The sequence below is a fragment of the Phalangium opilio genome, unplaced genomic scaffold (genome assembly GCF_054372755.1).
Source record: "Phalangium opilio isolate 3A_F unplaced genomic scaffold, DU_Popi_V2 ptg000209l_1, whole genome shotgun sequence".
Lineage (NCBI taxonomy): Eukaryota > Metazoa > Arthropoda > Arachnida > Opiliones > Phalangiidae > Phalangium > Phalangium opilio.
The window spans coordinates 15316393-15342844 of NW_028324217.1; the positions used below are offsets into that span (position 1 = coordinate 15316393).

Sequence of the window (26452 nt, forward strand, 5' to 3'; positions counted from 1 at the left end):
AAACACTTATTTTGATTCAATTTCGCTCTACTACTCCTAAAACCCTTACCGAAAACACCACCTCTAAAACACGTCTTAGGTTGGGCTGAAGACGTTTTTTAGAGGTTTTTTTTCGGTAAGGGAATGAGATCCGTCATTTTGATTTGTGACTTCAAATTAGAGGTGTGCGGTTAACCGTTTCAATCGAATAATTCGATCAATTACCGAACCGAATTATTCGATTCGGTATTCGATAAGCCCATTTTCACTATTCTATACGAATATCGAATACCGAACTGACTATTCGGTTAAAGTTCGAGTACCATAAATTTTGGTCCTTGGCACTAGAGAGACCCACCTTATTTTAAAAAATATCATCCCGATTTTATTTGTCTTCCATCAAAAACTACCATCAAGTGCCTAGAAAAAGTTTAAAAAATACTTGGCCACCAATGAGGAGAGGTATTTTGAAATTTAGGAGCTCCTAAATGTTTTTCTCATTGCTTTGTATTAACTGTTTGCGAATATAAGGGTTACTTCTCGATTAATCGCGAATAGTTAAGCCTAGTATTCGCGTGTATTAGGGTTAACTATTCGCGAATACTAGGCTCAACTATTCGCGATTAATCGGTTTGTAAAATATTTACCAAGGCCTAACTATTCGGTATTCGATTTGGAATAAACTATTCGATTCGGTATTTGATAAGGAAAATTTTTTAGTATTCGATAACCGGTTCAATACCCAAAAAGTGGTATTCGCTGAGTGTGTTACGACAGCCACCCATACACTGGAATCTTTGGTTATATTTATACCTATATCATATTTTTCCAGTGCATAAAAGAAGAGCTTCCTACTAAAAGAAACCACACAGGACCAAGGTTGTTGCTTTGTCTTAATTGAACGACATTATTCTATTAATTAGTCCGAGCAAAATAAATTCTTTGTCATATTTTCTTGAACATCAGTCTTCTCAGTAACTTATAACAGACGGAAATTTCTTTTCTTGCAAATTTGAAAATATCTGAAGTCCGCAACAAACATGTTTGTCATGGTGGTTATTAGTGAGCTTCACTCGGAATCCCTTCAAAATAATTAATTTCATGATAAAATGTTTTCGGAAAATGGAATTGATCTTGAAAAGCGTAGATATGTATTTTTTTTTCAATTAATTTAGAAGGAATAGATCGATTAACAGTAAAATAAGTTGATTAAATTAATAAAAATTGCGATACCTGAAAGAGTCAATTAATAAATGTCACTCAAAACGTTTGTTTTTGCGATCTTGTTTCAAACCAAGACGTTTCTTTTAAATTGTTTAAGCGCTCTAAAGTCAACTTTTGCATACCACTTTAATTCTTTGCTTTGTTACACTGCATTTTCACATCAAATATTAGATTTAAATGTTTTCTAAATTTCAAACATTACGTTTTTTATGTAAATCGCTCAAAGGCTTATGGTCTAACAATAAAAGATTTTACGTTTAACAATTCTAAGCTATTGTTTCCCAAGGTTATGAAGTTGCAGTTCACATCTATTGCCCGATTAGAAATATGTCACGTCTTAATTTCCGTGTGAAGTGCATTGGATTTCTGAGAAATGTTTCGAACAGTTTTTGCGGTGTACGACAAAAATGTGGTGGTATAAAATGATTATATAACAATAGTTTAACAAGCATTGACTAGACTATAGACATCTAGAGGCAATGAGAATAAGTATATTTAGGCCAACATTGACTTAAAACTAATACGTGTCACGCACTTTTTTTCAGTAATGTATCATTTCATTTAAGTGTACGAACCCATTTTAGCAATTTTAAACCGGAAATTGGAAAGTTATCTAAACATTTTCCCACACATTTTTAAAATCTTAAGAAACACTAATAAGTCGACTGAGAAACACTAGTCTATTGCAAAAATGTCTTAGGTTTAATATGTTTTTCGTGCTTTTAATAATGCCTATTAATATTTTTCTTTTTGATTTTGTGTACAATAATTTCTGCCACAAATACTGCCAACGCCATTAGGTCCATTATTACAAAAATAAGAAATGCACCAGAGAGATTCTTCAGAGATAAAGGTGTGACGTCGTTGTATTCAGGGTTTGAGAAGCATTTCCACAAATCTTTACTCTCATCACGCATCCACTTTTCAACCAAGTTAGCTTCTGTAATCGAACGTATACTACAAAAAAAATTCGATTATGTAATAAGAACGTCCATCAAAGTGATACAAAGAATGGATAGATTTTACTGATGACTAGTATTTTTGTAGCACGCTAGGAGTGAAGGCACTCGGCGTTGCCAGTCAGCCCGTCGGGGAAATTTTTATTACTTTTAATGAGGGCATTAATCCATAAAGAAGGGATTTTAAATTTCTGGCCACCATTTTAAAAGATGGTAACAAATCGAACCCAAAAGACCACTCAGCCCGTCTATAGGTTAAAGGAAACCAGTGTACTTAATATTTGTGAAAACGGTTGAAACGCGCGGACTTTGTTGCATTGAGAAGACTTTTACATTTCTGGGTGCCATTTATTAAGATGGCGGTGGATTGGAAAAATCTTTCTTAGTACGCGCCTACTACTTATGCGTAACACTCCTGGAAATTTTCAGCCTTCTAGGGCAAGCGGTTTGGCCTGGGCGTTGATTATCATTCAGTCAGTCAGGACTTTGATTTATATAGATATAGATTTTGCTATGATCCAGGCCGTTATATGATGTATTTACTCTTTACTTCCAGCAAATGCTTTAACACCCTTGACTTTACTGGGTGTACCTTGTATGAGCAGTTCCCGAAATAGCAACCGCAATTCCATAAAAACAGCGACACTGTTCAAAATTGCTGTTTTGAGAAATAGCAGTTTTCACCTTGAGTTTATAATAATTCTTATCCCTAAAGTTTACCTTATCTATTAAGTACAACAAGAACATCATACACTAACCTAATCTAACCTTAATCGACCGAATACTATTTTTTTGTAAACTGACCCTAATACTACTAAAGTTCAAAAAACCAAACCTACACCGCCATAATCGACTATCGTTTTTCCCTCTCCGAGTGACGTGTGTCACGGAGAGGTATTACCTAGGAGGATATAGGGGTGAAGGAGTCTTCGACTGCCCGTTTTCCCATTGAAACGCGCTTACAGATTATCGTCCATTCTGGGAGATTCTTAGCCGCGCACCTTGTTCCGCGCTCATCGTCATCGGGCGTCGTCTGTTCCTTTGTTTTAAATTTTGTTTAAGGCGCTGCATTTTTTAGAGCTTTAACGGAACATTTATCATTATTTTATTTTTTATTAATAGTAAATTATTGTTCTAAGATAAAACTGAAGTAAAGGTAACGGTTTTTTACTCTTTCCCAACACCAAAACCTCTACTAGATAAGTGTTTAAGGTGGATTAAAGCCTGTGCGAGGGTCGAATTAACGCCCGATAAAATTAAAAAATATCTCTACATGTGCAGTGAACACGTAATATAGGCGGCGTTGCTTCAAAGGCCTAAGCTAGCATGAAAAACTCGCTATTTTTTTTTGAATTGGATTTACGTGGTTACGTGCAATGTAACTAGGTGCGCTTGGACGAATCTCCCATCTGAGAGGCCGAAACCCGAGCTCTAAGAACGGGCAGTCGAAGACTCCTTCACCCATATTTCCTCCTAGGTATTACACCGGCCGTGTCTGTGTGTCTGTCTGTCAGACCCCACGTGACCGCGTTCGCAGTTTTTACCTCTCCGAGTGACTTATGTCACGGAGAGGTATTACACCGGCCGTGTCTGTGTGTCTGTCTGTCAGACCCCACTTGACCGCGTTCGCAGTTTGCGTATCGGAGCAAACGTGTTCCCAATTTCCGGACTGCATTGACAGTTCACGGAAATTTGGGTTTGTCTCCTCTGGCTATCCTACTTGAGTTCCAACACCACCAGCTTTGGTTTTCGTCCACTCCACATGGACACTAGTCTGTACTTGCTAGCTTCCTAGCACAAACATCTTCTGATCTTCGTCAATTTCACCTTGCACCAGCTTCTATGCACCACCATCTTCTGTTCTTCGTCAATTCCACATTGACACCAGCTTCTGTGCACCACCATCTTCAGGTCTTTGTCCATTCCACATGGACGCCAGTCAGTCCATTCCGGCTTCTTTTCCTTCGTCACCGTTTGGTTTCAAGATATACGCGGCGATCGGCTAGGGTTACGAGAAACGTCTAGCCTCCCAATGGCAGGGCTTACACCATCGGTTCACGCGAATGCGTTTTTATTCTAGAGGGCCGGTAGGCCCTTCTAGATAAGATCCCACACCCTCCCGTAATGTTAAATGAAAATTCACAGATTTTCGCCGATTTTCCCATAGGAATAACATGGGGTTTTTGGTGCTCCTGCACATCGAATCATTTAAAAACTAAAGCGAAGTTACGTTTCGGAGTACTTTCAAATTAACAAGTAACTATTCAAGGTGTGCCTTTTTCAAGTTTCATCAAAATTAATTAAGTCTAAGTGTGTTAATTTAATTAAAAATGTAAGTACCTCAAAAGATTATTCTACAGCAGACGACGCTAATTGTTCAGTACTCTACAGTAGACGACGCTAATTTGCCATTTCACCGCCTTGAAACTATAACTTGATATTTTTCAATAAATATAACACTATATTTATTAAAAATTTCTCTGGCGGGTCTAATTTTCGTTTAATTATGTGTCTCGGTTGAAATTCTATCCTTAAGATACCTTTTTAATTTATATTTTAGATGTTAGTTTCGACCAAGGCTTAAGTTGCCTTACTTTGGCCATGGATTTATAATGGAAGCTTACACTCCATGGATATTTCACTGTAGCCTTCAGTAAGGCATTTCGATTTTAAACACATTTAAGTCATAAAAATTCGCGCGAGTGGGGACTGGGGGGCTGATGACGTAGAAATTGAGGGAAACTTTTTTCTTTCGGCGCGCGTGCGCGCGCGCTTTTTTAAAAATTATTTCACGCGCGCTATTAAAAATTAGAACTCGATCACGTGAAAAAATTCAACCCCCCTCTGAATTTGCCTCAAATTCTACGTCACAAACGCGCGTGCCAGGCCGGTACTATTTCAGACGAGGAATAAATGTTGTGCGCGTTTTAAGGTGAGTGAAATATCAAGGAAGCGTAAGCTTCTATTATAAATCCATGCAGACTATTGAGTGAGTCTATGAAATGGGTGATTGTAAAAGCTTGAAGGATAGATGGATCAGTGTTGGAAATAAGGATTTTTTTAAAACTGGACCTGTGGCCTAGGTATATTAATTAAAATAACTGGCCACGGTGCCACTCACTGTAAAAGTACAAGGGCAGTGAACGCAATGTCATGGATAATTGCAATCGTAAAGTGGACTGTAAAAGATACGGCTTTGATAGTTTAAAAATCGTGGCAGGATGTTGGTTTTGAAGTTGACTATAAAGCTCGGGTTCTAAAACGAATTGTGAGCCGTATCTTATAAGAATTAGTAGAAGTGTAGAACCATTTTTAACCTCGTCCTAGAAGTGAAAAATTTCGCATTTCAGGCAAAAAATTGTTTTATAATAGATTAATACAAATGCAGACTGAAGGAGCAGATATTATATAAAATGGACTTGGTTTTCCCAAGCCTAAAAAACAAAACGATAAGAGTTTTTTCCAGTTGATTGAAGCGCGGATATTTTATTTTTCTATAGAATTTTAAAGACAATCCGTATTTTACTACTCATGGGAATTTAATTCAATCTCCTGATTTTACTGATAATGGATTTATTTCCTATAAATGAATTGAAATAAAAAATTACTTATCTCAGATTTTTCAACAACAATTCATTTTCGTAAAATTTTATCATGAAAGATCTGAGATAAGTAATTTTTTATTTCAATTAATTTATAGGAAATAAATCCATTACCAGTAAAATCAGGAGATTGAATTAAATTCCCATGAGTAGTAAAATACGGATTGTCTTTAAAATTATATAGAAAAATAAAATTTCCGCGCTTCAATCAACTGGAAAAAACTCTTATCGTTTTGTTTTTTAGGCTTGGGCAAACCAAGTCCATTTTATATAATCTATTATTGGTTACAAGATATACGCGGCGATCGGCTAGGGTTACGAGAAACGTCTAGCCTCCCAATGGCAGGGCTTCCACCATCGGTTCACGCGAATGCGTTTTTATCTATTATTATAATGGAAACGAATCTTATATATACCCCAAAATTTGAAAAAAGCGGGCAAGAGGGGTACCCTTCACTTTAAACGTCAATATTAGCAAAGTTTCGAAAGATAATAGGAACAACTTTATTTCAAACGATTTAACTATTTTTAAAGTTATTTACTGGCGATTAAAATAATTAAAAATAATTATATTTATTTAAATATTAAAGATAAACCCAAGTACCGAAGTCGTTAAATCATTGCCTCCTATATCTATCAAGGCCCGTGCATTGCGTTATATTTCCTACATTGTCTCTTATATCTATTTAGGCCCGTGCATTGCGTTATATTTCCTACATTGCGTCCTGTATCCATCAAGGCCCACGCATTGTGATATATTTCCTTCATTGCCTCCTATATCCAACAAGGCCCGTGCATTGCGATATATTTTTGAGAACAACAACCATAATGGGAAGCTCCTCTCAGAACCATAATAATTTGTTTTCTCTGTTATATGAAATGAAAATATGGATAATATTTTCGGCAATTCGATTTGAATGGCTCTTTCTGATGTATCATTCTCTCAGCACTGTTCATAATGGACAGGAACGTAGAGATTTGAGACACTAGGAATTACGATAGTGTTTCAAATCTTCTGTAATGAGGGCTTAAAGGCTTGGAGTGAGTCGAAAGATAAATACACATCCTAGTTTTTAGTTGTACCATGCGTACCACAATGTTGCCAGGCGTTTATTGAAGGATGCTTGGGTACTAGTACAGACTGTTACGTCTACCAAGTTTCCTAGCATCCAACATTAAATAGGATTCATAAAAGCCAGTGTTAAGCGCATGTCATGGGTCAAGTCGTTAAATATATCGACGCAGTCAAATAGCTGATGGCATTATTTTATCCACTTTCTAATTGCGTTTCGAGAGGAAGTTCAACTTTGGCGCTCTTAACCTTCTACCCCCAAAAATCGCTGTTGTCTGCTCGTTTTCCCCTTCCGCGTTTTTTCGTTATAAACTTATGATTTAACGAACTGTTAAGATAAAATTTCATAGTTCCTAAGACAGATAAGCTTCTACTCCTTTCATCTTACTCCCAGTTAGATTTAACCTTGTTAAAACATAATCAGATGAATTTGAGTTACAATGTTGTAAAATCCTGTGCATACAGTTACCTAGGAGTGATAGATACATTTTTAACGATGCCTAGAGATGATAAACTTAAGCGAAATTGTTTTACGTTTGAATAAAAATACCGCTTCCAGTAGTGGGTTTATAGTACTCCTTGTTTGTGTAAGATTAGTGTAGCTGTAGTGCGTAATCATGGTAAACGCTTAAAAATATATATTTTCAATAAAAACACCGCTTCCACTAGTGGATTTATACTCCTTGATTGTGTAAGATTAGTGTAGGTATAGAGAGTAATCATTATAAACGCTTAAAAATATATTTTCAAAAATGAAGAATATAGAACATTTATTTTGTGTCAAAAAATATTTTGGTGCTAAGATTGCTTTAGAAAAATCCAAACGGCTAGGTATTGGTAAAAAAGACATGTGTAAGCTATTTGTAGATGAGATAATGTTTTACATGTTTTAAATGAGGCTAAAACTTCCACTATTGTGTCTAAAAAAGTGTTGGCAATGTATATTTTTTAAATATGACGGAATTGCGGTTGATATGATAGCGCCCTATTTGCGAAAAAAACCTTTTTTAAGCAGTTGAATCACTCTTTGATGATAGAATTTCAAAGGCAGAAGTTAAACGTTAAATTTGTTCGATTAATTTTGTTCGGAAAATAATATATTTAAGCGCAACGTATTACTGAAGGAGATTGATTTTGCCAATCTTTGTGAGTATTTAACTGTTTAATAATTATTTTGGTTAAGTGGGAGCCTAGCTTATGTGTGATTGTGTTGTGGCTTCCATGTTTTGGGGACATTTGCTTTTTGTGTGGCGAGGTATGATTCAGCTTTGATATGGACAAATGTTACAAATCATACTGGTAGACTAAGAATACGGTTGAGGTATAGCGAGAGATTAGAGTTTCCACTGCAATTGAGAGATATTGAAAAGGCTTGAACAATTGACTATTTTAAAATTGAATTCCTGCACTTGCAAAGAATTAAAAAAAGCGATAGATGCATATATTTAGGTTGTTTAAGGGGTAGTGATAGTCATCTCCACTCGGAGAGGTAATATTTTGGCTTTCCCAACTTGTTATTTTTGCACACGACATCTAGATGGTGTTTGCAAAAATATTACTCCATACGGAAAATTTGAAGAGGGAGAAGCCACTCTGTAATAGTCTTTCTGAGGGTGTAAGATGGGAAGCGCATTACGCCGTTTAACGCGGAAATACACTCGGGATTACTTTTTACAGTTTTCATTTCAATATTAGAACGCATTAAAGGCATATCTCCCATCGTCTTTCTGAGGGTGTACGATGGGAAGCGTATTACGCTAGTTGCCTGATCCCTCGAATGCCGAGCGCTGCTCGCGACTTGCCGGTTAGTAACCTGGTATTTTAAGCTTAAGATGATACTGAGAATAAACTAAGGGGAGATTGGCGCGTTATCAGGAACCGGCAATGCTCTAAGCCTTTGCTTAACTGAATTTTCTACTTTGATTTAAATATTAATTTATCAAGGTAAGTATAATTTTTGTGATCTACTGTCTTGTGACACTTGAAGTTCCGATTTAATGTTATAAACAGATTCCCGATTAGTAAAATCAGGGAGCCCACCGGTCCTATAATTCCTATAAATTCCTATATTTTTGAACCTGTCCTATATTATCCTATAATTCCATGAAAGGTCCTATAATATCCTATATTTTTGACTTAGTCGAAGTTTTCGTATAGTTTAGCATCAAATTTATCAAAATTTAGCTTTTTTTATCGAGATTACATTTGAAAAGACACCGAAATTGAGGAGCTCGCTTAGGATTTTTTATATATTATATTATGTTATATTTTAATTAAGTTCAAAGTAAAATCCAATTTGTTATTTTTTATTTTTTGGGATTTTTCTACATAGTTTAAGCCCAAAATTGTATTATATTAGAGCATTTTTAGTCCTATATTTTCCTATAAAAACACATTTTTTCTCCTATAAAATCCTATAATTCCGGAAAAAAATTCCTATTTTTCCTATAAGGAATTTAAATTTAAGAGTGGGCTCCCTGTAAAATCAATTGCCGGTAAGTGTATACAAATGGCCAATTGATTTAAGTTCCTATATAGAAACTAGTTCAAATAAAACGAAAATTATCAAATCTTAACTGAATTTCCTATTGAGATTTAAATATAAATTTTTCAAGCTAAGTATAATTTTTGTAAACACTGCGATTAATTGTATTATTTAATAATAATAATAATCTAAGCTTGGTCTAGGATTATTCTTACTGAATATTGTGATTAATTTTTAGAGTTCGGCATTATCTATCCATTATCCACAAATTGGTGGATAACCGATTATTTATAAACAAAGTTGTGGATTATAATACGATTTAGCATATGAGTTATGTGGATAATTTTCGAGTATGGATGAAGATAAAATAACTTGGATAATGGATAGATAATGCCGGACTCTATTAATGATTTATTTACTAAACATTGTTATTAAGGCTTTAGAGCCGAATATCAAATCTTAACTGAATCTCCTACTTAGATTTAAATATCAATTTTTCAAGCTAAGTATAAGCCCTGAAAATTTAATGACAAGTGTGTTACAATCGATTATATCCAAAAATGGTTAAAAATGTTCATAATTAATTAGTTTAAAAAAAATATATTAGTACTTTCACTCCCTTTTCAAGATTAAACGTATTGCTTAAACATTACGCTAAAAATCTTATAATTAAACAAAATTATAGTTTCTAAAGGCTAAAACACACCTATTTTGGGAAAGTTCAGAAGAACCCTTGTGTTTCTACCAAAAGCACTTTACAATTATGACATTGGAAATTAATTTTTATTAAAATAATTATCCACTCTAAAAGTTTGAATTCTTTTTAATATAATATGATAGTTTGTAACACACCTCTCATTAAAATTTTAGGACATTTAAGTATAATTTTTGTGGTCTAAGTGAGACCATTTTTGTTCGTAATATATTAATTTACTAATAGCTCCTTAGAAGATTGCGTCACGTGTTCTTTATTTACTACTTGAGAGGAATTTTAGCTGCGCGAGCTTTCAGCTTTGAGTTTTGACGGGAGAGTGGAGACTGGGAGTCTTATGTACCGTCGGGAATCTCGTATTTTCATTGCCGACGTCAATGCTCTAAACTTTTGCTTAACTGAATTTTCTACTTTGATTTAAATTTTAATTTTTCAAGCTAAGTATTCTACAGGGCCGGTAGGCCCTTGTAGATATGACTTGATAGCCGTTTGTAATGCTAAACGAAAAAATCACCTTTTTAGGGTTAGCGTCCCATAGAAAAAGCATTACATTTTACCCGGTTTTTTGGGGAAATTGTCATAGGCGATACGGAAAAACTACAGCGAAGTTAGTTTTTGGAATACTTTCAAATTAACAAGAATTTACTAAATGAGAAACTTACCTGCTTAGTTTTTAAATAATTGAAGTCTAATTTTTGTAATTTAACTAATTAATTATGCCTCGAATTCCCTATTTCATAGCAGACGACAGTAAGAAAGTTTATTTCATAGCAGCATAGCCCACTCGATCCGCGCTCCCGGACGCTGCGCTGCTCGAGCGCGAGCAGCTTGCGTCGTGACGCGCGTGATCGAGTGGGCTATGATAGCAGACGACTGTAAGGCAACGCTAATTATTTTTTTGATATTTCATCCGAGCTTTATGACCTTTATTTGGATTTTCTAATGAACTATAACGCCCTTAAAAACCAAAATTGTTTTTATCAGGTCCAATTTTCGTCTAAAAAGTAATTCAGGTAAATAATTACAGTTAATAGAGGTTTTAATATCGTTTGAAGTAATTTTTCTACGTTCGTTTTGGCCAAGGCTTAAGTTGAGTTTTGGTAAGTCTGTGTAATATACTCTTTATAGCGTCTTTCGTCCTTTATGATTATAAAAAAGCTGATTTCCAGCTCTGTTTTGGAATTTGATTTAGTCTGCTTCGTTTCATGCTAGAAAAATATCCTAAGTTCCCAACCCTAGGTTTTACACTTAAAATACTACTGGAAAGATGACAAAAAGTGTTTTCGCTTGGCAGTTAAGACAGTGGTGTTTACGTAAGCGCAGTTAATTCAACACTTCCATATGAGGTATACAGGGTTTCATTATTTTTTAATTTTTATATTAATTTTATTTTGGCTATTCTCAGTGAGCATTCATATGTTAGACGCAATTTCGGATTTTTGTGGTCTCCCAAGTCTCCAAAACTGTAAGTTTAACATATTAGGGCAAATTATTATAATAATCAAGAACATGTATAGATCATCAAGGCTATAAATAGGCAACCTAAGACCCATTTGATTTATGATGTAATAGATCATGTTAGGTTTAGATACAGGGTTAAGCTTATGTTAGGCTAGGTTGTTATGAGCGGCTAAATGTTCACCTGTTTTTGGAATTATCAAGTTTTATCAACTGAATATATTTCCCCTGCTCCAAAATTTTACTAAAATGGATTTGTTTTTACCCCTGATTATTGCTAATTATCTTGTTTATTGCCACAAATTTTCTAAAAAAATGGTATTTTAGCTTCTTTCTACCCTAAAAAGAGGCGCACTTTTAGCCATAATCAATGCACTTATTTAAGAAGTAAAATGTTCTACGAAATTAACTTTACGATTTTGAAAAGGCTATTAATTTTATTTAATACTCACTAATATCTCGTGCCATCATTATCAATAATGTATGACAAACCAAAGATGATTTCGATTTATATTTTATTCAAAACCGCCAACTAATAGCATTTTTGGTTCCTTAGATAATAGGGACGGGAAATGACATTTTCAGCCTGTTAAGAGTTGACTACTGCCTTAAGACTGAAGTGACAGATATTATACAAAAACGTCTTTGTTTGGACCAAGACCGAAAAAACCAACGATATGAGTGAGGTTTATCAATTGACTGAAGTTTCAGATATTGAAATTTTTCTTTAAGTATTTCTAGTAGTTTAATCCTTAATCACTATTTAATACAATCAACTGATTTTACTCTTAATCGATCTATTCCCTCTAAATTTATTCAAAAAATTGCATATCTCCGCTTTTTCAAGAACAATTCCATTTTCCGAAAACATTTTATCATGAAATTAATTATTTTGAAGGGAGTACGTTTAGAGGGATCAATAATTAATATTTGTAATATTCTACTGAATTTCTAATAAGAGCACCCATACACTGCAAGCACGGATGACTGCAAAGTAAGTGAAGTCATTTACGTATTAATTCCGCTGAAAAGAATATAAAATGACATTGTACAGTACTGAGAAATTTTTCTTTTTATGGAATCTTTACACTAACCTTTGGTTATTTTTATGCTTATAAAATATTTTTCCCGTCCATGAAAGGAGAGCTACCTACTAAAAGGTACCACATGGGACAAAAGTTGTTCCTTTTCCTTTGATAAACGACATTATTTTATTAGTCCGAGCAAACTAAATTACTCTTCTCAACAAATTGTAACCATTGAAAAAACATTTTTTGGTGCAAACTTGAAAATTTCTCAAGCCACTAACATTTAAACCAATGTCCGTCAAGGTGCTTACAAGTTAATGTGCATCGACACGAAATCCCTTCAAAATAATTAATTTCATGATAAAATGTTTTCGGAAAATGGAATTGTTCTTGAAAAAGCGGAGATATGCAATTTTTGGAATAAATTTAGAGGGAATAGATCGATTAAGAGTAAAATCAGTTGATTGAATTAAATAGTGATTAAGGATTAAACTACTAGAAATACTTAAAGAAAAATTTCAATATCTGAAACTTCAGTCAATTGATAAACCTCACTCATATCGTTGGTTTTTTCGGTCTTGGTCCAAACAAAGACGTTTTTGTATAATAATTTTTGTGGTCTAAGTGAGACCATTTTTGTTCGTAATATGTTATTTTATTAATAGCTCCTTAGAAGATTGCGTCAAGTGAGGAATTTTAGCTTGACCATTGCAAGCAAAACTCTGAGGCCATTGCCCTACGTTCACTGAGCCGCTTCGTCACATTATCTTATTACATAATCACATATAATAATAAGTTTAACCACGGATATCCTGTTGAGATTTTGAAGTTATATACTGTCTTGTGACACTTGAAGTTCCGATTTAATGTTATAAACAGACTAGGATCGTTAGCCGATATCGTAAATTAACCGATGTCAATATCAAAGCTTAACTGAAACACGGATACCAATTTTTTTAACTCATTAATCTGAAATAATAATCTAATCTTACATATTTAAAAAAATATTCAGGTATTATTTATAAAATATTAATTAAAAGACGTAATAATTGTCTAGATTAGTAAAATCCATTATCGGTAAGTGTATTCATACAAATGGCCATTTGATTAAAGTTCAAAAGAAACGAAAATTATATTTATATTTCTCCTTTAATATCACAAAACGTTAACATTTCTGTTTTGGAATAGAAAAACTTCGGGAATTATGCAAAGAAGCTGCCAATTTTGGTGTCAGAAAATAATAAAATTCATCTTCTTTTGAAACTTAACCTGAGAAATTTAAATTAAAGAATAGCTTGATATCTTTTCCAGTGGATAATTGTTTGATATTGATATTTTCGTTTCATTGATTTTATAATTGGTATTGACATCGGTTAATTTACGATATTGACCAATTGATCATCACTAATAGTTTAACTAATTTCAATTAAACGGTTTAAAACCTTCAGGAAAGCTTAGTTTTATAATGATTAAAATTCTAATTTTAAAGTAATAAATTAATTTATCGTAGGTAATTAATTTACTGCCTGTAAAGTGTAGTGTAATTTATGCTGAAATAAAATTATGCAATGAAATAGGAAGTGACGTACATTTGGGTAAGTGTTTCGCGGGAGATTCAAATGTCGATTTGGGTTAAAGAAATAAGAGTATAATTTGAGAAGGTGAATAGTTTGGCGGGAGATTAAAATGTTGATTTGGATTTGGGTTAGAGAAAAAGGTTTTAAGCTCTCTCTCTCTCTCTCTCTCTCTCTCTTTATGGAACTAACCCTAATGTTTACATTTGGATTTGGGTATTTAATCATTTAAATTTTTAGAAAATAGTGTCCCTGGATACATTTCAAGTGTTCTGCTTATTTCCGCTCTCGCGAATTTCCAGGAGGCTCAAAGTATTTGACTTATAAGGAGGACCCCTATAATTATATCCTCTTATATGGGAACTGCTTCTATGATGGCTACCCCCTTTACCCTTGAAACAAACTAGGGAGTGTGGAAACTAGGTTGATGTCTATGACGAAACTAAATACTAAATAGTCTCTTGGTCCCGCCCATATAATTTATCCGCCCGATGTTTTTAAGAAATTAAATTTCTAGCTTAATTCGGCTTAAACCAAAAAGCTCAAATGCAATTGGTCTTTAGAGGCTTAATCGCAACTGTTTCGTCTCGAAAATAACTCGTTTAAGACACTTTTAAAACTTTTTGTTAGAGTTACTAAAATCAGTTATGAAGTTTGATCGAATTTGGAAGCGAACTATGACTGTGCATAAAGAACAAAAAGCCAAATAAACATACTCTACGTTGTGTAAATAGCGAATTTTAGGAAGTGTTCTAACCTTTTGTAGAATATCTGGTAGATTTCTTTGTCCATTTTGGGGGATGCTAGTAAGATTAAATAGTATGATCCGCAAAGTCCTTCAAAGTAATAGATGGTACGTGATCCTTTCAGGCTCGCGCACATTTTGGCGAAGTTGATCTTAATTATATTAGGATCGGACATCATAACTGAACCACCATCTTTGACTCTTTGATAGATTTCCGGTTTGTTCAGTAGACTACTATGAAAAAACGATTTCTCTACACCACGCTTCAAAATTGACTTCCATATGATTTTTTCAGCGTTTGTTGGATAGTCCTGGAAACGAAAATACAATAATTTTAACTAATTAGAATACAGTGCAGGTAAATAACTTTTGAAAAGTTCAGAATGTCACCTTCCTTTACGGAAAACCCCCAATACTGCCAACGGATGACGTCACTATACTAAATTATATACCTCTAACATCGGGTGTGAATAAATGTTTGGATATCAGTTTTTATTGTAGGCAAATGACAAGGTACAAAATAAATTTGGAGAATATGCAGAATGCAACAAAACGTTTTAAAGCACAGTCCTACCACGGGCCACTAAACTAAGAGGACATTTCAGCTCTAGCTTTGCCTATACGAACGGTTTGCCTCTTCAAAGAAACGGGCACGTCTCTTGTCAGCACGCACAAATCTACATAACATAGAGGCCTAGATTTCCCGTGCTGACAACCGAAGCTGCAACAGAGTATATATCGAATAAGCTGCCTTCGGAGATAGGGAGTTGCCTTCCCTCTAGCGTGAAAACAAATTTCCTCACGCTCATCCTTTATCCATGTATTTCGCCTGAACTCGGTGACTCGGAATTTCAAATAGAGCGCGGTATCTAGTGGGGTTTTACCGATTTAGATATTAGACAAGACGGGTGATTGGACAAAAAATTTGACGTCAGCTAGAACATGTTTATTGACGTTTGTTACTTTTAATATCCAAGCTGTGATATTTGAGCAAATGAAGAATAAAAAATAAAAGATATGAAAATATTTAGCCTTGATTTTGACATGAAATAATTTATTAGGACTTGACTGGGACTTGATATTATTTATCATGACTCGACACTGGACTTGAGACGTAGTTTTGAAGCTGAATTTAGGACTCGAGGACTCGATACCAGTTAAGTGACTCGACTCGACATTCTAAAAGACCTTTTTTAGGACTTGAGACTCGACTCGAAGCCCAAAAAAACTGGACTCGCACAGGCCTACTTAATATCTACATCTATTTCTACACCTTTTTTGGCTCACCTTAAAGCATGCATGATGAGAATAATAGTCTGGTAGCTCTAAAAAGAGGTCTGGTCTCTTGGCCAAGTCATCGGGATTAGCCATCTTTTCCCCTTCTGCCTTGATTAGAAGTAGAGCTTTAAATTCTCCGGTGAAGGAATTGAGAAGTACAATCAAGGCGACCAACCATGAAGCGAACAAGTAACGGTCTCTAAAAGTCGAAGGTTCTCGCGGAGTTCCTATTTCAAATGAACAATACCATTAGAATGTTAAAATTATGAAATTTTCTTTAAAGTACAAGTTATTCGTATTAAAAATGTGCCACGAGGAATAGGATTCAAACCAGGGTTGTTTGATTTAAATCAGTTGGATTTAAGTCAGTTGGATTTAAATCGCCGATTTAAATCAAGCGATTTTTTAAAAAATCATTTGATTAAAATTAATATTTATTTATTATTCTAAAAAAAGGTTTTCTAAGATTCCAAGAAAATGTATAAGAAACTTTACTAGAAAAGGCCTCTAATTACAAACAGTCATAGTTTTAGCATATTTTAATTTAAGTTTTTCCCAGAACTCCAGTTTGTCTTGTCACTCATATGGTCAATTTTAGCTGGAGTAAGATTCGAAATAGGCTAGGAAATGAACAACCGGTCAAGTTAGTCTTTTTTACAAGCATTTGAACAGTAACAATAAGAATAACTCTATAGAAAATATCTAATAGCTACTTAATAGTCATGATTCTAATAGCTACTTAATAGTCATGATTCTAATAGCTACTTAATAGTCATGATTCTAATAGCTACTTAATAGTCATGATTCTAATAGCTACTTAATAGTCATGATTCTAATAGCTACTTAATAGTCATGATTCTAATAGCTACTTAATAGTCATGATTCTAATAGCTATTTAATAGTCATGATTCTAATAGCTACTTAATAGTCATGATTCTAATAGCTACTTAATAGTCATGATTCTAATAGCTACTTAATAGTCATGATTCTTATAGCTACTTAATAGTCATGATTCTAACAGCTACTTAATAGTCACGATTACTTTGTTTATGAGTAATTTTGACTCAAAATATTTTAGGTTGGTAATTTAGTTCAATATAAATCAAAAGAATCAAATAAATCAAATAAATCAATAAAAATAAAAAATAAATCCGATTTAAATAACAAAAAAAAATTTATTTATTGATTTTTTGTTGAAAAATAAACCCCTTTGCAAAATCTACCCCTGTGATCTGAAATCTTGGGATCCACTAACAAATTATGAAAGTCCCTTGTTGCTTTCTTTTAAAAAAAATTCTCTAACCCATTTTGACTTTTTGTGTTCTTTTCTTTACATTCAAAATTAAAATTACTCATTTTTTCGCGCGACTCCAGCGGGAAGCAAAATTCCAGTGTGAATGGTTGTCGCGTGAAACGCTTGAAATACATCTGCGTTAACGTGTTTTAAAAGAACGCGAAATTTCGACCGACCTCAGCTAGCATCCGCCTTTTAGTCTCTTGTATAGCCTAGGTGATTGAATTTCATTAATAATGGATATAAAATAATGATTTCAATAATAATTTTGATATTATATCAAAAGGTCTAATATAGAAATTGTTTGAAGTTTTTTGAAATCCAAAAAAAGCAAACTATCTTTGTTAATCTTCATGGCTAACAACCCAACAGATTAAAGAAAAAACTGTCTTTGTTTCAGAAGTTCTTCTCAATTTGTATTTCTCCTTACAATTCATCACTACTATCAAGAAGGAATTTACTATAAGAAGACCTAAAAAGGCGTCCGGTGCGCGCGTGATAGTCGACAATCCCCCTCATGGGTGGGGGTGGAAACGGAGACGGGGCTTAATATTTTATCTTACTCTATGTTTTCCACCATCTATCTCTTTTAAGTTTTCGTTAAGCCTTGGTTTGGTTTTTGGAACTCACGAAATCATAAGTGTAGTACACTTGATTCGATTTTGAAACAATTAGAGAACGAACGATTTTCACGTAGAGACACGTATTCAAAATCCATTAAGTTAGGTTCAAAACATTTAAATAACTTGTCATTGGCAAATAAAACCATTCGCGTACCGTTACAGCACCGCTGGCAGCCTCCATTTTCTGTTGACTTTGCTCGAGGTTTTTTTATCTAGTCAGAATACGTCATTTGAGCCTGTATGACCTATCCAGACGGGATCCAATAGGAATGCGCAGAGCAATGACGGACATGAAAGAGGTGGGGCTTACATTTCCACTAACACCGGCGTAAGAGTAGAAGCGTAAAATCTAGTGACTTAGGCATTCTTATATTAAATTAATTCTTGCTACTATATTGTTTGTTACATTAAACTATCGTCTCATAATATCTGTACAAAATGTTTAAAAAAGCGCTCATTTGAAGTTGAAGCTGAGCTATGTTTAGAAATATCATTAGTAGCTTAATTACGAACCTTCGTCGAGCGGAATTGTTTTTACCAGGACTTGCAATACAGACTTAACCGTCCAAAAAAAAATCACAAGAAAGCATTGAAAAATTTATCAAAGGGCTCTTTTTAAACATGTTATTATCTGTTAAATCAAATGTTTCATGTGTAAAACTGACAGGGTTTCACTGTTTAACGCCTCCAACTTTTTAATTTTGCGGCCATATTTACCAAGTTACTACTCATGAAAAGATATTTGTCAGAAAATTTGCTAATTTGACTTTTCTTTGCAACCATTTCACAAATTAATTCCAGGATATTTTATCAGTAATTCATATTACTGTCCCAAACATGATTCGCAAAACCCGGAAAAAGTTAGAATTTGCTGGGCAACGTGAAAGAAACCGGCAAAAACTAAAGTGGAAAACTAGAGAGTTTCAAGTGCATTTTCGCGATGTTTGTAAATGTTATGTTGGAAAAATACAATAAAATTTTTAATTTAAGATATTTACTGTTGTATTAAATTATTACTATTCGAATGTGCCAGATGTCTTTCTATAAGCCTTTGGTAGTAGAATTAAAGTAGTAGCGGTTTCAATCTCTAGCCTATTTCAAAATTTCTCATAAATAAAAGACCGATTAGAAAACATTTTTGCTATCAAGGCTGACATAATACTTTGAGATAAGTCAAAATATTTGGTGATCTGGCCAATAACAAGAGAGTGAAAAATCAGAAGACTTGAATTTTCTCAGGCTATAGATTAGAAGCACCCGGACCGTGCTAGTAAGTTTAAGGCATAATGATAACTGATATTACTTCAGATTAAAGTTTTCTAAGTGTTTTTGCGAATATTTAACGAATGATTAGTCAAAAAGTTATTTAAAAACTAGGTTAAAAATTCCGACATTAACCAGGTTTAAACCACGCGAAAAAAACTAGTTTTTGCCACCTGATTTTAACCACTTTAAAACCGCGGTTTTTCTACCCCTTTCAAGACCCAGCCAACGTTGGTCCCAAATGAGGTAGACCCAATGTCGGATAAAGGGGTGGTTTTTGTGGAACAAGCCACTTACCAGCAAAGTATCTTGTTCTAAAATCGTGTACGCGTCCGGCACAGGGACATGGATATGTACTTGGGATTTTTCTTAAATTTTGCCGGAATTAAAATTCCATTTTAAATTTAAAATGACTGAATTCTGGACTATGTATAATGAAAATAATATGAGGCAATGACCATCTAAGTCTTTTTTAATCTATATGCTGAGTTAATGAAATTTGAACCGTGTACATTTAAATTAAAACAAGTGCCTGTCAGTCTGAATAGCTGAACTACTGACTATTATTTTGTAGGTACACCGTTCGGAATTCAGCAATTGAGAAATCATACCTTCCTGGAAAAACGCTGCTAAATAGGCCCAAAAATTGCTGGAGATCATTTCTTCAAGTTGTATCTTAAGACCTTTCTTCTTCTTGGAGACGAGCTCGCTTAGAGTGGTAGTTATAATCAACGCGAGCATAGAAATTCCTATCCAGTACCAAATCTATTTGACATAAAACACGTTTTTCATTACCCAAATATAATTAAATGTTCAAACGAGTAGATTGATTTTTGTGTGCAATTTCAAAATTTTAGTTTTTTTCCAAAATTGTTCACAATTAAAAATACTCCATGAAGCCTTGAAAAACTATGCAAGCCGCTTGCCTGTGACAGGGCTCCCTGCGATTCATGTGCAAAATTAATAGATCTTATCAGGAATGAATAAAAAGCCAAATTTTTGGAATATTTATACACTTATAGCTCCAAAAATCATCAACTTATACGTTCAAACTTATCTTGGTCATATACTTTAAAAGTTTTGAATTATCGGAGTTTCACAGGAAGTATTTTATATATTCGAGAGTAGAGAAAACTTTTAAAACATTATTTATAAAACATTTTATTGTTATTCAATTTACCAGTCAGGTACTATACGGACTAGTAGTTAATATTGTACAAGTTAAACTATTTACTATGAAATTTGCATAGTTAACTATCTAACTGTTAAATAATTTTAATGTCAGGTATTTTTGACTGTGGACCAACCCAAGGTTGCCAAATTGCACGACTTTTTAAGGTTTAATCTGTCCTTTTATACGATTTTTCTTGATTTGTTTAGGCCCAATTGTTATTTTAAATATAACTTAATAATTGCTTTTAAATCTCCTTTTTGAATATTTAATGTTATCTTGCTCAAACGGCATTTAAAACGTCACCTCTTTTGAAAAATAATAATAAAGCCTATAATTGTTTTTAGAACTTCTTAAGTGTTTTTAACCAACATATATGGGTATTGTAGGACCATAGTTTTCAGGTATTATAGGTACAGTACTCTGGGGGTCCTGATATGATAACATAGTTTTACCCTCCTGCTGCGCAATTACTGCAGTGTTTCCTAAAACCTTTGTCTTCATCCATTACATTTTTAGACCAACTTTTCAATTTTGATCCAAAAATTAGTAAAAAAAAACTGTCTCTAGGAGTATGGTCTAGTGATCTTATTTAAAACAAACTATAAAATTTCACAAAACATTTTCTTCATAAATCACATATTGCAATCGTTCAAAGTAAAGTAAGTTAAGATGTATTATATTTTTATAATCGATCAAAATATTTGTTACAGCTTTGGGAAACACTAACTACAGTCATTGCCGAAGTGCAGGTGCATTTTCCTTGAACGTATAAAGACAGAGTGACCAGCGGGGAGGATATGAAAGTGTTTGAGCAAGCAGCTTGTGAAACACTTTTTATTTGCCTATATTTACTTCTATGGTGAATGTCGACAAAAAGGCGAAAAAATTGCTCGGTTTTTGACTTTCTGTTGAAGCCAGGGTCATGTACGAGTTTTGATAAAATATTGGAGATACTTGAAAGTCTTGAATAATCGAAGGATTAGCCACATGTGGTCCCAATGACAAGTCAATTACCTTAATAATCGAAAATAATTAAATGAGTAAAATAAGTACTAATTCGGGAACTAAGGTGGCGACCCGGTTAGGTTAAGCTTAGGATTACATTAGTGTTAAGTATAGGTTAGGTTTAGGCTTATACTAGGTTTAATGGGGATCAGGTAGCCCTATTTCGCCTAAGCGCTACCCAGTTTTTGTTAGGTGTAATCACACCTAGAATTGCGATGGTGTTTGGTATGGGTGTGTGTGTGTGTTTTTCTAGCCCGACGACACGAAAAACCAGCGTTGATGCAAACCGAGCAAGGCAAGATCCACAATCGTAATGTCAAAGAATTGAGAAAGGAAATACGTTAGTTTTATGGTATGAGTTAAGAGCAATTTTCCGACATCCGATGGACGTAAAAGAAGTTTGTCTGGACCTATAGTTAAGAAAAGATCCTCTTTAGGCTCTTCAAAGTATTGGGAAAGAAATAAGATCGGCATCGTCAAAGTATTTACCCGGTTAGATTGTGTAACCCTGAAGTTTAGGGTTAATTTTATGGGCGGCTATATCAAAACGGATTTATTGGAAAGCTCGATATTTTCTTTATAGACCAGTTTGTTAGGTTGCCTACGGAGAGATGGGGAATGCGGGCATGGTACTTATAGTGCCCTTTCCGTATGAAAATTATCTCTCATTCTGTGTAAAGGGCTGGGTTGCTCTTATTTATTTATAGTTGTCGTTGAAAACATATATAGTTGTTAACTTGTTATAGTTTTATATCTACGTTATGAATGACATACTGGCTTTACGATTATAATGTGTGACTGTATGTTTTTGGTTAGTCTGTGGAGGCTGGATAGACGGAAAGACCATTTAGCTAGGTGTGGTGAGACCTTAATGTACCCCAACCGTTGGGCCATCTCGAATATTACCTTAGCGTGTTAGAAAACATGAATACTGTACTACATTAGCGCCTACGAAACTAACACGCCCACCCCATCCCCAACCACAACTAGCTAATACGTACATTTTTTACGTGACTTTTAATATTGTAGCGCGTGGATATTGCATAAATTATATTGACTTTATCGTACTGGATTCAGAATCGCTTCTAACACTTTTCCTCTATATGTATATGAAGATTGCAAAATTGTATCGAGTACAAGTACTAACATTATTTTGCACATCACTTAGTACTCCTTTCCACCGACCATCTTCACCGCGGTAGCTGCTTAACAAGTCGAAGTTAGGGATCATCTGCAAACTTGGAAAACACGTGTTATAACAGTTATAAGAGACCGCTAGTGAATGAAAACTACTAAATTTGAAATTGTAGTTCTCATTGTTTGTGATTTTCTCGTAATCGATCAGCTTACCTAATATTTAGTTTCTCTTGAAGTTTCGTACCGAAAGTTTTGATCATTTTTCCAACTACTGCTCCAAGTTCGGTTGAATGAACGTCATCCGTAGTTAATGGGTAGACCTGGTTCATGAGAGAAATAGTAATTGTGAGATTTTAGTAAACTAGTTTTATTTTAAGTTTGCTGTTACCCGCGACTTAGTTTGCAAGAAATTAATATACTAAAAGTAACTTATCGCTAGGCAACCAACCAAATTAAAAGATCAAAAACAAAAATTACTATTTTAAAAATTTAACCAACTATGGCAAAGGCTTAACAACAGAGGGACTGTTTTTATGTGATTAAGGTCTATAAGGTCTCAGTGGCTATTAATCAAACGCAACCGTAATATGAAAAGTCTTTGATTATTCGATTTAGGCATGATAAATAATTTGGAGCTACCACCAAAGTTTAAGGCAACCGAGCTTTTCTTATCCTAGCTGTCACTCGAAACCTTAATATACTACCGATTTGCGTAAGGCGAAAATAATAATTGCAAACGTCAATATTAGTGAAGTCTCTCAAAAATGTTCAAATGTTCTTTTTTTAAAACGATGGAAATATCGCGAATAATGCTAATAACTAACAAAGAAAATATACAATATTAATTATATCTATTTTAATATTTAAGATAATCTTGTTTCTCAACTCAAATTTATTTCAGAGAGAGTAATTCAGTGCGTCTGCTTTTAAGTCGCCTTGAGTTGCTATGCAAAGAAATCCTAAGGCACTTTATTGTTTTCTTTTTTCATAATATACAAGGGCAAAAATCATTTTTCAATACTCCGTGTGGTTTTGAATGTGCTAAGGTTGTACAGCACCCTGCGCCCAACAACGATCTAAGGCGATACAGTGTCTCACATACAATATAAAGTTACGAAAATTGCCACATAAACTTGAGAAATGCCTGCCTAATTCAATACTCACGGAATGCGTGACCACGACACCATAATGTGCCATTCTATTTTAGTGTGCATTTTTCTCTTTCGGTAAATCGTAGCAGATCAATACAATCATAAATAAACCCCGTGACTAATCAGCTCCCTGTGAGGGAAGGTTTTCTATGTATACGATAACTTGATCTGAAGTCGTAAAACTGGTGGGCCAGGGACTATATATGTTCGTAGGGCACTCAATGGAAAATTCGTCATTTCCAGGTCAAGTTTAAAAATGATTCCGGGGGTTCACATATTAATTAAGCTATACTACTTTTGTATAAAGCCTAAACCTTGTCATTAAGGCTAAAGGATGCAACTAGAACTGATCGTAATCGGAGTTTCCATTATTTTTTTGAGCACGTGCACCTTTAGTACGGCTAGCCACAAATCAGGATTGGTTGATATTACATAGTGCTGGCAAACTAAGAAGATCATTGAAGTTGAAATCAGAAAAATTATCAAAAGGTAAACACTGATTTATGGCGCCGATGACATAACAAACCTGGTTTTTGCGCACAAAAAATTTTCGACCATCTTTATTTAAACCTAACCAAACATACTGAATGGCAAAAATATCCATAGAGAGACAAGTATTACTTACCGGGAAATATACAATTTTTAAAAACTTCTGCTTTAAGCTAAAATTCGCCATTTTCGTACTCGAGTCAAAAACCGAAAGACGTTTGGACTATCTCCTGTCACGAACCACTCTGATCCTTATTTCGCCCAACATAACGGTTTTATCAATCTATATAACGAGGAAAAATAAAATCGTCAAGTCAAGGAGTCATATAGAATCGTAACTCTCTGAGGATGTTCACGAAAAACACTGAAAGTTACTAACGTCAACTTTACCAACAATGTTTTAGTTGAAATAAAAATAATTATAGGCTTGAGTTACTACTACTAGACTACTCTGCTACTTTCATTAGACACCGATGCTGCTTAAGTCGCAAGCGCATGAAACCTTCGTCAGGAGCCTATGCTACGTTTTCTTCTAAATATTTTGCTAATTTTGTCGGTAGTCTCTTCTACTTCTCTTATCAGACACCTTTGATTCTTTTATCAAACACCTATGCTACTTTTATCAGTAACCCTTGCTAATTTTATCAGACATCTATGCTACTTTTGTTGGTAGCGTATGAAACTTTTGTGAGGAGTGTATGCTACTTCTATCAGACACGTATTCTACTTTTGTCATTAGCATATGCTTGTTTGTCGACAGTATAAGCTACTTTGGTTTGGACCCTATGCTTCTTTGTTGACAGTATAAGCAACTTTGGTTTGGAGCCTATGCTACTTAGCCGAGAGCATATAGTAATTAACTTCTGGTTTTCTTTGGAGCTGAAAATAAATATTAGACTCCTTAGCTTCTAGTTCTGTTCAACTCCTAGCTGAAACATTCTCTGACTTCTTAAAATTTATACTGATGATTGGACATATTAAATATTGTAATTTCTGTATTGGATAAAATTTAAAGAATTAATATTTAAATGCCTTATTTACATTAATATTTGTATTTATTAGGCATTTGAAAAATAGAATGAATCAGCGGATTATTAACTTAAAACCTTCTGTATTCAAAACTAACATTATGGATTTTTTCACTGAGTTTTCAACTTCTTCATTTAAAATTCGTGGTTTCATTCCTCTCTAGCGTGTTTTAACCAAATGACTTTGGTGAAGAGTACTCCGTACTTTAATATATGGCAGTTAATTTAGAGATATCCAATTATATCGTTACTACATTTTATCATGAATCTATATCTATGAATGTACAGCTGCGTTACGCCGTCTTACCTCTCGATAAAGTTTGGGCGGGACTTAGCGAAAGGAGACATCAGTCACGTGTCTGCTAGTGTTAGGAGCGGGAGAAGAGAGGGCGAGTCCGGGGTGTGTAAATTCGGAACGTCACTTCCTCTTGTCTTGTGATTGGCTATTAGAGCTACGCAAAACGCGTCAAAGCTTGGAGCGTAACACCCAAGCCAAAGCGACATGATAGAGGTGTATATTCATAGTTATATAGATTCATGATTTTATTGCAGAATTATACTAAATCAATTGCTCTTAACAGAAGGAAGCGTTATGTTTGGACGAGCGTCAAATCAACTTATTTTGACGCACTCAGGGCCGGATTAAGCAATTTTGCACCCGGGGGCAGAGATAGTGTGTGCCCCTTTAAGTCCGGAAAAACGGAACAGCAAATGTCCCTAACGGGGAATAGTTTAACTCAATGCGCCCCCAACAAGCCTTGCCCCCGGGGGCCAGTGCCCCTTCGCCCCCCCTTTAATCCGGCCCTGGACGCACTAATTACGGTTCTATTTATCCTCGCACAAACCATACATTATTCATAATAATACACCCCTAATATAGCTCTAAAAAAATTCCCAATGAAAAACAAAAAACTAACAAAAAGTTGAAACGTTTGCTAGCGACACACCTTAGTTGGTTTTTGATAGAATCATATACTTACGGGGACGTAAACAATTTTCAAAACTCTGTTGTTAAAGCTGAAGTTGGGCATTTGGCAAAATGGAATAAGTATAAATAACGAAAGCTGTTTTTCTTGATCCTAAAATTTTCCATAAAGTCTCCGAGGCACTCAAACGTTATCTTGCACTGTTCGGAAAGTTTAAAAGATTTTGTAGAGTTTTTGACATTTGTA

The 26452-nt window shown here is 34.4% G+C and overlaps 1 protein-coding gene across 2 annotated transcripts; it reads right to left on the minus strand.

The window, feature by feature from the left end:
- Positions 1-1310: 1310 nt before the first annotated feature.
- On the minus strand, positions 1311-26400 carry LOC149620808 (glutamate receptor U1-like). 2 transcript variants are annotated; one of them, XM_089854899.1, is made up of 9 exons: positions 26261-26396; positions 24389-24535; positions 22826-22932; positions 22623-22713; positions 21323-21484; positions 19908-20061; positions 16126-16343; positions 14851-15149; positions 1311-2160 (listed from the first exon to the last, which is right to left on the minus strand). In XM_089854899.1, exons 2-9 carry the CDS (start codon positions 24437-24439, stop codon positions 1926-1928), a joined length of 1317 nt encoding a protein of 438 aa, XP_089711025.1. In that variant the 5' UTR covers positions 24440-24535; positions 26261-26396; the 3' UTR covers positions 1311-1925. The 2 variants fall into 2 exon arrangements, with proteins under 2 accessions (XP_089711025.1, XP_089711026.1); XM_089854900.1 differs by lacking the exon at positions 24389-24535 and having other exon boundaries at positions 26261-26400.
- Positions 26401-26452: the final 52 nt, after the last annotated feature.